General features: G+C 33.1%; 2 protein-coding genes across 3 annotated transcripts; both read right to left on the bottom strand.

Annotated features, from left to right (window-relative positions):
• Positions 1–3,709: 3,709 nt before the first annotated feature.
• LOC115950479 (F-box protein At4g35733-like) lies at positions 3,710–4,816 on the bottom strand. The gene has a single exon (XM_031067673.1). It carries the CDS (start codon positions 4,814–4,816, stop codon positions 3,710–3,712), a length of 1,107 nt encoding a protein of 368 aa, XP_030923533.1.
• Positions 4,817–12,918: 8,102 nt separating this feature from the next.
• LOC115949580 (F-box protein SKIP23-like) lies at positions 12,919–16,176 on the bottom strand. Of its 2 annotated transcripts, none has more exons than XM_031066862.1 (2): positions 14,742–16,176; positions 12,919–13,229 (listed from the first exon to the last, which is right to left on the bottom strand). In XM_031066862.1, exon 1 carries the CDS (start codon positions 16,119–16,121, stop codon positions 14,781–14,783), a length of 1,341 nt encoding a protein of 446 aa, XP_030922722.1. In that variant the 5' UTR covers positions 16,122–16,176; the 3' UTR covers positions 12,919–13,229; positions 14,742–14,780. The 2 variants fall into 2 exon arrangements, with proteins under 2 accessions (XP_030922722.1, XP_030922723.1); XM_031066863.1 differs by having other exon boundaries at positions 12,919–13,250.
• Between the last annotated feature and the right edge of the window lie 674 nt (positions 16,177–16,850).

A 16,850-nucleotide genomic window follows, 5' to 3' on the forward strand; every position in this document is an offset into this window, starting at 1 on the left:
TATTGTTTGGGCCCGTTACACACGAGCCCAACGCTATCCTTGGATCGTAAAAATCGTGTCCTTACAAGCTTAATTTAGAAATATAATAATGACTAAAATGCAAAATACATCTTTTATGTTTTACTAAATTTCATTTCAGTATTTTAACTTCATTTTTCTTCATTTCACTTCTATAACTTTCAAGTTTATTAAATAAATGCTTTTCCATCAAATTTTGTTATATGTTATGCTTAATTTTCAAATTTTTTAAATTCAAAAATCAATAAATGATTGAAAAGTATTTTCTAGATTTTTTTTTTCCAAAAAACTTTAACAAAAATGGACGGAAATGACTTAATTGAATAAATATGAAACTTAGACAATTTAAATAAATAAAAGAAAAGTTAGAGAACTTAAATAAATTCTAAAGAAACTTAGAATGAGTTTTCCATTTTAGCCTATAATATATTATCAATTATATTTATTAGAAAAAATGGCCAACTTCTCATTCACAAAACATTGTTTATAATATATCTTGATCAAATGCATCAACCATGTCACAAAAATGATTTGATGAAGTTATTTTTATTAAAAACTTGTTGAGATATTAGAGAAAACTAATCTTCTTTTTTTCTTTGCTCTATTGTTTGATTACTGAGAAAATTTACAAAATCAAGGTAATTGATAACTAAGAAAATCTACGAAAACAAGGTGAGGATTTTCTGTGTGATTCTTTTTGGTAGAGAATTGCATTGCATTGAGCTGAGTTAATTTCTTTTCAATGAAGATTTTCCGCTCAAAAACATGTCATCTGAGGACTGGAGTCCAGTCGATACTTGAAAGATTTTACACTCAAGTTTTGTACAAAATAAGAAATGCAATGAAATTATTCTAGTCCCCTCAACATTTCATAAATATTTTAATTCTTTGGGAAGTGGTGATTAATAGTGCTACAAAAGGAAATCCTATGTAGATGAAATGAGTATAATCATGACAAAGATTTGTCCTCTTTTTTTTTTTTTTTTATTATAAGTCAAAAATTTGTCCTCTCTGATGTCCGGATCTTGCGTTGCCACAGAAATGGGCTCTCCTCTTTTGCCAAAAATTTAGGTCTATCTGAATGTATGGTTGCATATATGAGCCTAATTTATTCTTATTTGTTCTAATAAAAGCTTTATTATTATAAACTTATATATCAGCTCAGAATGACATGACTGTCATTAATGATGACCTGGAGAGAAGTTGATAATGTTCAGTTACACTTATCACTGTACAGAACTTAATGTTTTACAAAATAAATTTTAGCCAGCAGTTATATCTCTAATGCTTCAAATTGTTTCCCAATTGACAATAAAATCCCCTTGTGTTTACAGACCACCTCTTCTTGTTAGTAATGTAGTGTTTACGTCTCTTCTCCTGTTGAAAAGTTAAAACTTCTTTACCACTGAATATCTTAAGCAGATTTCCAAGACAATCACAAATCAGGGTCAAGTTTGACATTTGAATTGCAACCACCTTTTAGACTCCTATTCCCATTTTTGCAAACTCTCTCCCACATCCTGGCTTCCCATCTCTCTCTCTCTCTCTCTCCTGTTTATTTGCTTTTGACTTTGAACTTCTTTTATTGCAGGCTCCCATTTCATCCTCTTACTCCAATTTCAAAACTCATTATTATATTCCCAAGTTCCTACTTCCCCCACTTAACTTCATTTTAGATTGTCAAATCTTTTATGGTAGAGAATGCAACGGTTGACGTCTCTTGGTTATCCTACTCTTATTTGTTTCCTCAGCCTAAATAGTAAATAGTAATGCCATTTTTATGACATAACTTCTTTTCTTCTTCTCAATCTCCATATTAGTAGTGGTAATTTTGATTTGCCTAATGCTTATTTTTAGACTTCCCATATATGATATATGCTCTCTGTTTTGCCAAAGTTATTCATTGAAGTGAAATTTTCTAGTAATCTTCTGTTAGATCCAGACTGATATTGGTTGGTTTAGAACAGTGAGGGTCGGTACCATTAGGTAATATAAAAAATTAAGTTTCATATGTATATGTCATATGTATATTGATGGAAATCATGGTTAATGCAGGTTGAATTTAAATAGAGTTATTTTAAGAGGGTATCTGGCCTTATTATAAGTTTTGTGGTCTCTTAGCACTTTGTTGTGAAAGCTTTGAAGCTCAATAATTGCTAGTTTTTTTGTGAAATTGTGTGCGCAGTTGAACTTTTACTTACAAATTTAGAACAATGGTTTTTCATGATATTTAGTCTTCATCATATGACATACCATTTTCACGTTTTGTCAATAACATTTTTCCTTTCAGCCGAGGTAGAACTTTCGGCCTTTGAATCCTTGCATTAGTATAACAGTAAATGGTTCACTCTGTCAGAGTTGAATTATGAGCACTCATGGTTGACATGCTTGCAAGCATGACTAGTAAATGCAAAGTCTTGGATTCCATGACCATATTTGATTTGATTTAATTTGGCAAGATCAACATTCTCATACTTTTTGAATGTTGATTAAGGCTCTAAATCGTTAGGACATGAGGCACTTCTACCATATATGGATAGTTAAGTGTCTGTACGAAATTTTTGAGTGATGGAAACGAGTTAAAAATTAAGCAAAACAAGAATTTTTGTGTGGGACTCAAGTGTTTTGAGAACTTAGTTATGGAAACTGAGTGATATGATCCAAAAACACCCTCATCCAAACAAGCTCGAAGAATCTTCAATGTGGGGGGTTTCCAAACTGGTTCACGCCAAGACAAGCTATGATTTACATGGAGAGCCTAGTTTCATTCACGGGTGCAAATGATTTTAAAACACATGTTTAAGTTATCAAGAGCTTTCATAACCCCCTTCCTCACTTGTGGAATGCAATAAAAAAATGTGCATTTAATTGTATTAAACTTAAAGCTATCTATAACATAATAAAATAAAACGAAAAACAAATGTATCTAGTGAACAAAGTTTCCATTATTTCAGGGTCTGTGAGGAGTTATTAATAGACCGTCTTACCCCCAAAACGGGAAAGATGATTCTCCAACTTGGAACCATGGCCACATTTTGGTAGAAGGTATATACTTCACATCACACCACCGCCCAAAGAACAAGTATTATTCTTGAGCAAGTTGAGGGTGGCTAGAAAATCTTAGAATATCGAGGAAAGCTGACAATGGAGAAGTAGTACCATCCTCCAAGCCAAACAACCCCGTGTCATAACTAGGAAAATCATCCTTACCACCATTGCTTAACAAATCTTCAATGACAAAACAAGCACTAGGCCTTATGGAAAATAGTTTGACCAGAGTGACAAAAAATATTTCAGGGCGGTAGTTTTTCTGGTTTTCTAGAACTGAAACATGTGGGATATTCAAGTATTAGGCAATGGCTACTAGCAATATACATACCCAATTCAGTAAAAGATTATGACTTTCTACAAAATAATAGTTCATAATCATGCTTTAATCTTCCTTCTATTCAACATGGATGATAGAACTGAGTATGTAATCATACAAAACCACCAATAACTACTATAGGAAACATATGAGGAAGGAATTTTACAATAAAACCAAACACACCACAAGATAGTTCATAGGGTTCCATTCTAGTGAAAATACAAGTGAAGAAAAACGCTCCAACAGTAAGATTCATTAAAACTTATACAACATGAATGGTTTTAACAATTGCCAAAATCCAAATAATGGGTTGGAGGAATTTCCTTACGAAGCGGTTTGGATGTAAACTTTGTCCCCATTCAAATCTGCACTGGTGATGCTGTTATTCTCTAATTTGAAAACATGAATTCGTTTTTGCTGAGTGAAGTAAATGCAATTCGCCTCGTATCCGAAAAATTCTCCAGTCGAAACAGAGAGCGAACAATCACTGCGTAGAATAAAAGCTCGATCCCCCAAGCTTTCCTCCAAAACCCATTCACCCCATTCATTCTTCTTATACACTTTGAAACCAACCACACAGGCATAATGACCGCCTCTCCATTCCCTATCAAGGTGTCTATCAACAATATAGATCGTTCCATCCGACTCCACGAAATGCTTCTGTGTCTTCAGAGAATCTGACCCACAAGGATTCCAGACTTCAACCAAATCCAATGTCGAATCATTGATTCTGATCCACCAACCTATTCCGAATCGATCAACCACATAGACTTGGCCCTCATACACAATAACATCATCGAACTCCATATCCTTTTCACCTAAACAGGTCAAACTCTCATCCCCACATTTTGCGTGGCCTAATTTACCGTCACTATGGACAACAAAAACATGACAGTCGTTGAACATCACAACTTTATTAACTCGCGCAGCTGGAATGAGGCTTTGAATTTCAAGGGTATAAGCTCTAGATAATTCGACAGTATCATAGTCCAGTAAAACAAAGTTGTTGGGCAAAATATTGGGGGAATCGGAATCGGATTCGTACCTTTGTCGATGTGGGTCTAAAAGATGCATTTTGCATTTGCAATCTTCAATCTTGATCAACCATCCCTTTTCCGAAGAAGCTGAGGGAGTTAGACGATAGAGAATGGTTTCGTGGAGAAGGCATATGGTTTGCTGGTGAAGATGGTCAGCTTCATCATGAAATAGAGCTAGCCAGAATAGCCTTCGCCTTCGCCTCCGCAGTGGCGGAGCAGAAGGGTTGGGAAAATTTTGAGGGAAGCGAGGGATGAAGTCGGAGCAAGAAATAGCCGAGCGCCATGATTTACAGACACCGCGGAATCGGAGAATTTCGATGCGGGTGTCGAGGCCTTTGCCGATCGGTAGTAACAGTTCCTCGGGAAGTTCCGAGCATTCCAAACTCTCACTCATGTCTTGCGTTTCTTGGTTGACTTGACTTTTGCAGCTGATTGGTGTTTTGTGGATAATACAGTGAGGATACAGATATAGGAATTTAGGAATTTGGGCTTGCTAAAGGGGTTTCCAATTGGGGAAAGTTAGTAGTCAGTAGTTATTAGTTATCACATGCTCCAGGATCGTTGCTCCCTCTCTCACACGATGGATGGGGCATCACACGTGCAATTGTAAAGTTGAAAAAACTTATCTTGCAAATATTGAAATTTTCTTAATGATTTTCCTAAGCTAAGTTGAGAAATGCCCCCATAAATAATATAGTCATGGACTTTATCTTGTACGTGTAAGTAATTTATGTGATATTAGTAGTGGACCCTAGTTGGATTTTAAATTTATTAGTTTGATGTATTTTGGATTTTGAGATTTAATCTAATCTTTCGAGTTTGATTTATTTTGGTATTTGAGCTTTAATATATTGTTGGAATGGCTCGAATTGTCAAAATTGATGGCTTGACATTAGCCAATAAACCATCAGGAAGTTGCATGATTTCTTAAGTGAAGAAATGCAAGAAGTTACATTAAATGTTGCATGGACTCATTGCCAAATTTATTGACTTCTTTGTTGATAGAAGTCTTGCATTTCTTCCCATGTTCTGACATGCATACATGCCTCATCTTTTAGCCGAAATGTATGACTTCATTGGCATTTATGAATTGTCAAAAAAGGATAAGGGACTGCATCTCAACTTACCAAATACATGCTAGCCAAAATATATGACTTCATTGGCAATAAATGCTAGCTATTTTTGTTGACTTGATATGTTTCATGTTGGTGATATTTCGGCTAAAGGTTTGGCTATAAATAAACGTGGAGCAAATGTGAGCTATGCATGTGAGCTACGGAGATAGCAATTAGAACTTCTTCTGTGTGTGCGCACCATAGTGTAGAAAGTTAGGGTTTGTGTGAGAGTGTCTTCAAATCATTGTTGTAATCTCCACATTTATAGTGAAACTTGAATTCTGTCACCTCCTATGGATGTAGGCATATTGCCAAACCACATAAATTCCTTGTGTCATATTTTCTTCTCTCTCTTCTTTAACCTTGTGTTAACAACCAATTTTCACCCAATTTTCACAACATATATATATATATATATATATATATAGGTAAAGTATTTTTGCACTATGTGTCCCAAATTATTTATTTTTAGAAAGTTTTATTTTTTAATTTTGGAATCAAATGTGGGATCACATCATAAATATCCATCCAAGTGAGGTATTTGGTAAAAAAATCAAAGAGTTTAAAATTAATGAACATAAAAAAATGGACAATTTACATTTTCCATTTAATAATATTCTTACAAGACTTTTTAAAGAGTTAAAAAAATAAATAAGAATGACTATCAATAATATTTAAATTATATATGTAAAAATTATATTATGCATCTTAATGTATATTTTTTAAGTATATTCATGCATATGCATGGGGTGACAAGTTAGTTCAAATAATAAATAAAAAATTTTGAAAAAATAAATAAATAAATTACCCGAATGCAAGCTATTATAAGTTCACCATATAATGTCATGGTGAGGTTAGCTAATAATATATATTGAGAAATAGTTTAATAATTTTTTGTTTAATGATGAAGTTTAGCTCCAAACGGGTTTAGATATATTCCTTTCAATCCACTTGTGTGATTTATATAATATAATATTATTCATATTTATAATATAAACAAGTTGTATGTTCATTTAAAAAAAGTCATGTAACAAAAATTATACATAAATAATTTTTTTAATTGCTACATAATGAGTTGAAGGAAGATAGCTCCAAATTGGATTAGAGATAACTTTTTACTTTGTTTAATATCATTTAAATTCATGTCTTTGCCATCACGTTCAAAATTAAAGACTTAAAAAAACAAGAACAAATTAAAGTTTGACTACAACTATCACTAAAAAATTAATATGACTACTGTGGGTACCTAAGGTATGCGTAGGCATGCTTGCAAAGTCCTTGGCCGTCCAAGGACGTTGCTAAGCATGCCGAGGACATTGCAAAGCATGCCGAGGACGGTCAAGGACTTTGCAAATATGCCTAGGACGTTGTAAGCATGTTTTAGGTACCCACAACTACATATTTTTAAAATTTAATAAGAACAAATTAAAGTTTGACTACAACTCTCACTAAAAAAATTAATATGACTATATATTTTTAACATTTATCATTGAATTATATATTTTTTATGTTTTCAACACATATGTCAAATTTCATGTAAATTGGATATAATTTATTATTTGATCTATAAAATTATTTTTTAATTTATGCATAATTTTAGACTACAAAAATTTGAAATTTAAACGTTTGATTGATGACATAACTATTGATTTTTGATCTCTTATAAATTTTGCAAGCATGGAGAATATAAGATGAAAATGTAATCAAATGATAAATTTATCAAAAGCCACATTCAATAAAAAGATATTGAGTGAAATAGTAATTTTAAGCTACAACCAAATTTATTAACAAACTTAATTTATCCAAAATATAATAGCTCTCAACCATTGCAATTTTCTTTTTTCTTTTTTTGCAAAAAACGTGGCCACTATTGTTTTGATAAAATATTTTAACAATTGTTTGTATTTGTTGAAGGCCAAAAATTCACAAGAAAGCCCATTCCATGAAAAGTAAAGAAAGTCCAATTCAAGCAGTAAGAAGAATCAACATTAAGACCCTATTTATGTTCAGATTTCTAGTAAAAAAGACCATTTAAAAATCCAGCAAAATCCAGTAAAAGAACTGGGCCTGGATACCCAGAGGCTGCCAGAAGTTCGGGATCCTCGGGTAATGCAGCACAGCTAATGTGGGATTGAAACAGCTCAAGAGAGGTACCACGAAATACAAGAAATGAAGAACAGATATGTCCTTCTCAAGTACCCAATGGTGCAGCAAAGAATCAGAAAATATAAAGTAAACATTCATGAACAAAGGAGCTGTACCACAAGGAACCAAGAATTAGAAAACCATAAGTAGAGGCGACTGGAAGGGAACTTTCAACCCAACAGTAAAAGATTCCAACTATTTGGGAATAATGACAGCAAGAAAAGACAACCAAAAGCTGAGTCTGAAAAGTAAGAAACCTTGAAAAAAAAAAAAGATTGAAGGTCAGCTACCCAAGGATGCTCCGGAATGGAAAGCCAGCAAGTGACTTTTAGAGAAACAACACAAAAGATGAAAACTATGAGAAAAAAGAGAAGAGACCAGCCCCTGTGCAACTGTTACAGCACGAGCTCTGAGGGGCAAAAGAGAGAAATCACTAGTACCTCAGAGCCCTAGAAAACACACTATAAAAGGAAGAGAAAACCCATGTTGAAAATGGGGATTTTTAGTAGGAAGAATATCATAACAGAGCCATTAGAATTCTGTAAAATTTAAGAAAAACAGAGGAACGTCTCCCGGTATCCCAGAAACAGCCACTATAGCACATACTTGGATTCAAAAGGATTCAAACTTTGCAAGTCTTAGAGGCTTGGATAGCCATCAAAGTCTGTAATTTTTGAGCTTATTTGAACCTTGTATCACGTCTTAGTGAGCACATTTGTAATCCACAATTAAGAAAAATAATGGAATATCTCATATTGATTTGAGGATTTCTAACAATTACTTTGCATATTTCTTTATTATATTATCTTCCTTTACTGCTTCTTGCTACTCAATACATATATTCTTGCTTGTTAATTGTTCCTTTTATTCAGCCAAAAGCTGAGTCCTTTGCCCAAGCAAAGCTACTCAGACTTGAGTTCCAAATCCCACAAGTTTTGTGCAAAAGCACTAAGTCTATGAGAATTGGGGCCATTATCCTCGTGGCTGAATCATTCTCATGAAATTCATTTACATATATGTATATGTATTAATATATATATCATAATCTAAGAAACTAACAATTATTTGAAGATATGTGCATTGTATAGTTGTTCTTGTGTAGGACCGATAGAGGTAAAAGGAAAGGACAAAACTCCATTGCATAACAAGCATGGAGAAAGATTGTATAGTGCAGAGAATCAATATTCTGGGTTCTTACAGGCCTAATACCCATTGGAATCCCACGACAATACGCCCGATGTACCAAGTGAAGGGTCGTACGCCCGGGGTACCAAGTGAATGAATTCTTTAAAATGTTTATACGATAAAAGATAAGTCTTAAATATTCTATTTCAATCTCTTTCTCATTGTGAATATTATGAATATCTATTTTACTTATTTTGTAAGAGTAAAGGGTCATTTTATGATACTAAAACACTTGTAATGGTATTTTATTGCTTAGGAGGAATCGCATTTTCGCCTTGAGGAGATTTATGTGACTTGTGCACAACTTGGTTCATAATCAGCCTCCATTTAGCTGCGGTGAACCAAGCCCAGTCCACCAAACTACAACTATTTGGCCCAGGATCCTTAGGCTTGTGTGCTAAAGAAAAAAAGCACTCTCACAGTATTCAAAGTGAAATTTAGCACGGTTGACCTCTCTTGGTTATCCTACTCTTATTTGTTTCCTAAGCCTAAATAGTAAATAGTAATACCATTTTCAAGACATAACTTCTTTTCTACTTCTCAATCTCCATACTAGTAGTGGCAATTTTTATTTGCCTAATGCTTATTTTTAGACTTCCCATATATGATATATGCTCTCTGTTTTGCCAAAGTTATCCATGAAGTGAAATTTTCTAGTAATCTTCTGTTAGATCCTGACTGATGCTGGTTGGTTTAGAATAGTGAGGGTCAGTACCATTAGGTAATATGACAAATTAAGTTTCCTATGCATATGTCATTTATATTGATGGAAATCATGTTCAATGCAGGTTGAATTAAAATAGAGTTATTTCAAGAGGGTATCTGACCTTATTATAAGTTTTGTGGTCTCTTAGCACTTTGTTGTGAAAGCTTTGAAGCTCAGTAATTGCTAGTTTTTTTGTGAAATTGTGGGCGCAGTTGAACTTTTACTTAAAAAATTTAGAACAATGGTTTTTCATGATATTTAGTCTTCATCATATGACATTCCATTTTCACGTTTTGTTGATAACTTTTTCCTTTCAGCCGAGGTAGAACTTTCAGCCCTTGAATCCTTGCATTAGCATAACAGTAAATGGTTCACTCTGTCAGAGTTGAATTATGAGCACTCATGGTTGACATGTGCTTGCAAGCACGACTAGTAATAAAATGCAAAGTCTTGGATTCCATTACTATATTTGATTTGATTTAAAATTTGAACAAGATCAACATTCTCATACTTTTTGAATGTTGATTAAGGCTCTAAATCATCAGGACATGAGGCTCTTCTGCTATACATGGCTAGTTAAGTGTCTGTACTTTGAAATTAGTTAGTTCTTGAGTTAAAAAAAGGAGGTGGTTGGTTTAAAATTTTTTGCAAAGCAGTCCCAAACCAGGGCCAGAACCAGATTTGAACCAAGAAGGATCAAAGCATGAACTAAAAAAATTTCAAGTGACATGGTTTATTAAAAAAAATCATGTTAGACAAAACAATTGCACTTTATTACCATAAATATTTAAGTCAAGAAGGAAATAACATGAACAAAAAAAGTTGAAAGTTACAATATGATATTCTAACCTTTACGAAGAAGAATAATAAAAAAAAAAAAGACTTCAGATCTCCAGATTTTGGGTAATTAGAATTAATATGTGAATTTTATCACGTTGACCAACTCACCAATATAATAAACCCATACTTTTAGATGCAATTGAAAATCACACTAATGAAGTTTTCCAAACTTTGTTTAAGGATTTTAAAAAATTGGGATATTAATATTGAAAGTTGGCAATGCCACATCATCAATATTGGCTTCTAAAAGAATTTTCCATTTTATCTTTTGAAAAAAAATTAAATATTGTAATTGACTTTCCCATAGTTTATAAATCAATTAAAAATTCATATAAATTATTGTCACCCCCATAAGGGAATTTTTTTTTTTTTTTTCTATGAGATTTTTTTGGTTATGAATTATTGAATTATAATATTGGTGATTTGTGGATTTTTTTTTTTTTTTTTGAGAAACTGATTTGTGGATTTTTTGTTGACTATCGAGGGGCCACGGGCCCAGAGGGGCCAACTATAAACTCTAAATTCTAAATTATGTGTCATTCAATATACTGCTGTCATCCTGATTTCTTAAATTGGTTACATGTGTATACTTATTAACATGTATGATTTCCTAAACCAATACCCAAGCCCAATCTATGTTGTTTCAGCTATGCCTTCAATATATCCCTTTCTTGATATCCAAAATTATGTGCCCTATTTGTGGCCATTGTTTTGGAATCTAAGACCATTTTGAGAACCAGAATGATGTTTTCAATTACTATGAGGGTTTTTTTTTTTTTTTAATGGGATAACTATGAGGTTATTTAAGAAAAACTTTTCACTTTCCATTAATTGTGTGTGAAATATCATATAAACATGTGCATTTGTAAGTTAAGACAAATGCACAACTTGCTTCAGGTACTACTTTTTGCTAATGAGTTTCGGCTCAAATTGCACTTCATCCTATAAGAATATGTGGAGGGTCAGTGCAGCCCTAGTAATTGTGAGAGGGAAGTTTCTTGAGGTGTTATTAAGATAGTTTTCCTCAATCTAACTATCCAAGCAAAACAGAGTAAATATGCATACTATCTAAAAGTTGAAATTTAGTATTTATTATTGTTAAACTCTTATTAAGCCACATTAGCAAATCATTTCAATTCATTTTAGTCAATCTGGTCTATTCCGGTCCATACAGTCCATTTGAGTTCAATTTGGTCTATTTTAGATTAATTCTGTCCATTTGGTTAACTTAGGTCCATTTCGGTTCCCTTCCGTTCATTTTGGTCCACTTTGGTCCATTTCAATCTGCTTCATTGATGTTATGTGAGAAAAAGTTTGTGTAGAAAAATGAGCTAATTCATTGACATTTATGTCACTTTTCTTGCATAATGTTGGTAACTTTTAATAAAATTACATTTTTCTTATATTATTAAGTCTTGAATTTTTTTTTCTAATATAAGTTATAAATTTACTTATATTTGCTTCGAGGTCATTTAAGACATATAGATGATAAACTGCTTGTAAAGAGTTTTAGAAACAAATTTCAACCCCATATAACATTATTTAAAAAATAACTCACCTTGTATAATAATTAAATATAAAATGGATTGTGTTTACTAGAAAAAAAAAAAAAAAAAAAAAAAAAAAAAAAAGAACTTGCAAAATTTAAAAATCTTTCGAATAAAAAAAATAAAAATAAAAATAAAAAAAAACATAAGCACCTTAATTTAGAAATATAATAATGATTAAAATGCAAAATCCATCTTTTATGTTTTACTAAATTTCATTTCAGTATTTTAACTTCATTTTTCTTCATTTCACTTCTATAACTTTCAAGTTTATTAAATTAATCCTCTTCCATCAAATTTTGTTATATGTTATGGTTAATTTTCAAATTTTTTAAATTTTTCTTCAAATTTTTTAAATTAAAAAAATCAATAAATGATTGAAAAGTATTTTCTAGATTTTTTTTTCCAAAAAACTTGAACAAAAATGGACGGAAATGACTAAAAGCAAAATTAGAGAACTGAAATAAATTCTAAAGAAACTTAGAATGAGTTTTCCATTTTAGCCTATAATATATTATCAATTATATTTATTAGAAAAAATGGCCAACTTCTCATTCACAAAACATTGTTTATAATATATCTTGATCAAATGCATCAACCATGTCACAAAAATGATTTGATGAAGTTATTTTTATTAAAAACTTGTTGAGATATTAGAGAACTAATCTTCTTCTTTTTTCTTTGCTCTATTGTTTGATTACTGAGAAAATTTACAAAATCAAGGTATTTGATAACTGAGAAAATCTATGAAAACAAGGTGAGGATTTTCTGTGTGATTCTTTTTGGTAGAGAATTGCATTGCATTGAGCTGAGTTAATTTCTTTTCAATGAAGATTTTCCGCTCAAAAACATGTCATCTGAGGACTGGAGTCCAGTCGATACTTGAAAGATTTTACACTCAAGTTTTGTACAAAATTAAAACTATGAAAGAGATTCAAGAAGAATACTACCTAGTTTCTTAAATAGTTCATAAACACAGAAAATAAAGTTGATAACAATCCCCACATAGATGAAACAGCAAAGAACTACCAACTTAAAACTATTAGTAGGTAAAGGCCAAAATACTAACAGCCGCATAATTCCTAAAAGATTAACAACAAAAGGAGCTAAAAGATTGATAGTAAATAACTATATAAAAGCCAAAATACTAACAGCACCATAATTCCTAAGAGATTAACAACAAAAGGAGCTAAAAGATTAATAGTAAATACTACAACTGTGTAGAACAAACTTCAGTGTGATGTTTTAGTCTTCATCATCAGTCCAAAGCTGCAAAAGATAACAAATCCTCTGTAACAATCAAGGTAGGAAAATATATTATTTACTAAGATGTTTTAGTACGTGCAAAGTTTTTGCAAAACCAAAAAAAAAAGATAAGAGACAATTTGCTTGATTTTTCTCTTGATTTAATACACCATTACACTGTTGTCAGAGTTAAACAGTAAGTACAGGGCATCCAAAATAAGCACACGCGTATAGGCTTCATACTATACTAAACAGGGATGTAATAAAGAATATATGACATCAATCTACAAGCATGCTGATTACACTACGCAGGAATCAAAAGAGGTTTTTTAGTTTCTGTTATAATTAATTGACATTGGAACAAACATTTTAAACTAGTAGAAGCTGGAAAATGGCTAAACTACGTTGGAATCAAAAGAGCTTTTTTTGTTTGTTTCTGTATAGTTAATTGACATTGGAACAAACACTTTGAAGTGACAGAAACTAAATATGGATATAGAGGATGGAGCACATTTGACCATTTAAATATCTGCAAGAATTGAAAAATAGTACCTTTGAACAAATCTTGAAACCGTAAATAATTTCCCTTCAGTAAAAACACAAATGTCCTAGGTACTACTAACTCCAGCCAACTTTTCTCCATTACCACCTAAACCAAGGCTTGGAAAGTAACCAATTTTTAGCAGGGGTAAAGGCATAAAGAAATCAAGGGCCAATGAGCTCTAACTCAAATAGCACCTCCTGCCCTAACAAGAGCAAGGCGGATAATGAGGTAACAGGTTTAATACCCACCAAGTGGGTGTGACTTACCTATAAAATATTAACGGCTAACATGAAAAGAGTTGAACTAAAGTCAGAAATAGCCAACACATGTTATTGAAGATTATTTACATCGTAACAGCTGATAGCACCCTGCTTCCACATTCGCACAACATTTTGCATGCGCACACACATAAAAGGATGAGTAATTATAAAAATACTCTCACAGTACAGCAACATGGTACTCCATATCAATAAGAGTAAGCTACTTAGTACACAACTTAACTTTCGCCCATGATTTTTTTTCAGCTTATATTAGTTATTTTTGTATTAAATGGTTTATGCTATTGGTGTGGAGTACCACGTTAGCAGATGCTTTGAGAGTATCAATAATTCCACCCCCCACCCCAGTGCCCCACCCCCAACAAAAAGAAAAACTATCAGGGAGTACCTTAGATAGTCTAGTGCAACATAATTTAAACAAATGCATAACCATTTTCAAGCGATTTATGGTTTGCATGAAAATATATAATTGGCTACAATGTTAAGAAGCACTTGTCTCAATGAACAACACTCAACAATAACTGGCATTTACTTGATTATATATGTGAGTTAACACCTAATGAGAACCACAAAAACATGCCATGTATATAATAAAAGAATCAACTGATAAGGAAATCCATAGAACACACAGATAAATTTAACACATGTTTCATTTAATTGTTATCCATAGAACACACTGATAAATTTAACACATAAAGGGGAAAACAAACGTACCAAGTACATAAATCTTCCTTTTTTGCAAGTTGGTCGGACTCATGGACTATGACCTGTTATCTGTAACTTTTGATTGAAGGTACTTGTCACCGCAGTTATGCCTGATGAGCAAGAATTAGCCTTGAGCCAAGTTGGGGGTGGCCAGAAAACCTTAGAATAGCCAGGAAAAGCTGACAATGGAGAAGCAGTACCATCCTCCAAATCAAACAACCCAGTGTCATAACCAGGATAATCATCCCTTCCACCTTTGCTGAACGAATCTTCAGTGAAATACACACAATTTGCCTTGCATCCAACGTAATCCTTAACTGAAACACAGAAAGAACAATCATCACCCACAAATAACGCTAAGTCCCCCAAGCTCTTCACCTTAACCCACTCGCACTCTTCCTCATTCAACTTATACACCATCAAATAAAGTGGAAAATCACTACTGTCGCTATCAGAATCCACACGCTCATCCTCAAACATTTCCCTTTCCACATCATAATACTTGTCCACCAAAAACAACTCATCTGGGGACTTCACCAAATACTTGAACTGACCACCATGTCCAAACCCAAAACGAGGTAAAGGATGCGCAACCTTTTTGATCTTCATAGAAGAATCCACGGAAATAGCCAACCCATTGATATCCACAGCGTAGAACTTTCCCTTATAATAAACAGCATCATCATAAAGAGCTCTCTCTCTCCCATCATCTATGTTAGTCCACTTCTTATCACCCATTTTCCACACACCAAGTTTTGCGCCAGTGTGAACAGCCATGATCGCAAAGTCCTGATCTTTCTTCGAGTCCGACACTACAACTTTCCTAATCCTGATGGATTTCATTTCGTTAAAATCAATCTCATCTGGGTTTTTCCCAACAGCAACAAACTCAAGCCCACAAACTTTACTCACCTCGGAGACCTTATAGTCGAGCAAGTTCAAAACTTTAGGCAACTTTTGGTTCAGACCCTCAAAAGCAAACCTTGAAAGAGGCTCCTTGAGAAGGACTTTAGTGTTGGGTTCATTTGAAGCAGTTAAAAACTCGATCTTGATCAACCAGGTCTTGGTGGTGGAATAATAAGAGTTTGAGATTTTGGTGATGGGTTCGATGGAGAAGATTGTGGATTCTTTGAGAGTGAAGTGGCCACGGCGCTTGGGGTTGAGACGAGGGTTTGGGCCAATTGGGAAGGGAAGTTTGATGAGAGGAGGCAATGAGGTTTTTGGTGGGAGAGGAGTGGAAGAGCGCCATGTGGGGCAAACGGCGCGGAAATGGAGAACATCGGTTCGAGTGTCGATGCATTTTGCTATCTTTTCGAGTAGGTCTCGATTGAGACCTGACCATTGGGGTGAGTTTGCTGTTGGTGGCGGTGATGGTGGTGGTTTTTCCATTTCGATTTTCTCTCCCTCTCGAGTCTTTGTTTTTGTGTTAAAGTTTGACTCTCTGTGATTTTGAACCCTTGAAAGATATAGAATGAAAGCAGAGCAAATATATAGGCGGGGCTGTAGCCTTATGTTGTGGCATGGATTTGGTATGCGTGCGTGTGTGTGTGTGTGTGTGTGTGTGTGAGTGAAGAGGGACGTCGGTGACAGAGTGATTAATATAAAGGAAAATGCTGAAGGTAACAACTATTAATACAAACTTTTTTTTATTATAAATTGTTGATTATTATTTGGCTTTCACATATTTTAGTATAACTAGTTGCTAATCCGTGTGATGTACGGAACATTTAAATTTAAAATCACATATATTTAAAAAAATAAATAGAGAGTCATGTATAATTTAAAATAATTTCTCATAGATATTGTATAGGTATCAACCGAGTATGATGCATATTTTAAATTTTTTTATATAAAAAAAAAATAAAAAAAAAGACCTTAATAGTGGGCGGTGGCTGCTTTTGTTTTGTTATTTATCCAAAAAAAAATTGATAGGATATGAACAAATAAATTGTAGTAGAATTTAAATAGTTTCTCATAGGTATTATATAAGTATCAACAAAGTAGGCAACATATTTTAAATAAATAAAAAAGACAAAACTTTGTCTTCTAATTCTCATATGCACCAACACTACACCACCACCATATGTATAAAGATTATTACACGCTCTTGTTTAGTTT

Source organism: Quercus lobata, chromosome 6 (assembly GCF_001633185.2).
Source record: "Quercus lobata isolate SW786 chromosome 6, ValleyOak3.0 Primary Assembly, whole genome shotgun sequence".
Classification (NCBI taxonomy): Eukaryota; Viridiplantae; Streptophyta; class Magnoliopsida; order Fagales; family Fagaceae; genus Quercus; species Quercus lobata.

Excerpts from the sequence above, each read along its gene's own strand:
- LOC115950479 (XM_031067673.1), bottom strand. The coding sequence starts at position 4,816 with ATGAGTGAGAGTTTGGAATGCTCGGAACTTCCCGAGGAACTGTTACTA.
- LOC115949580 (XM_031066862.1), bottom strand. The coding sequence starts at position 16,121 with ATGGAAAAACCACCACCATCACCGCCACCAACAGCAAACTCACCCCAA.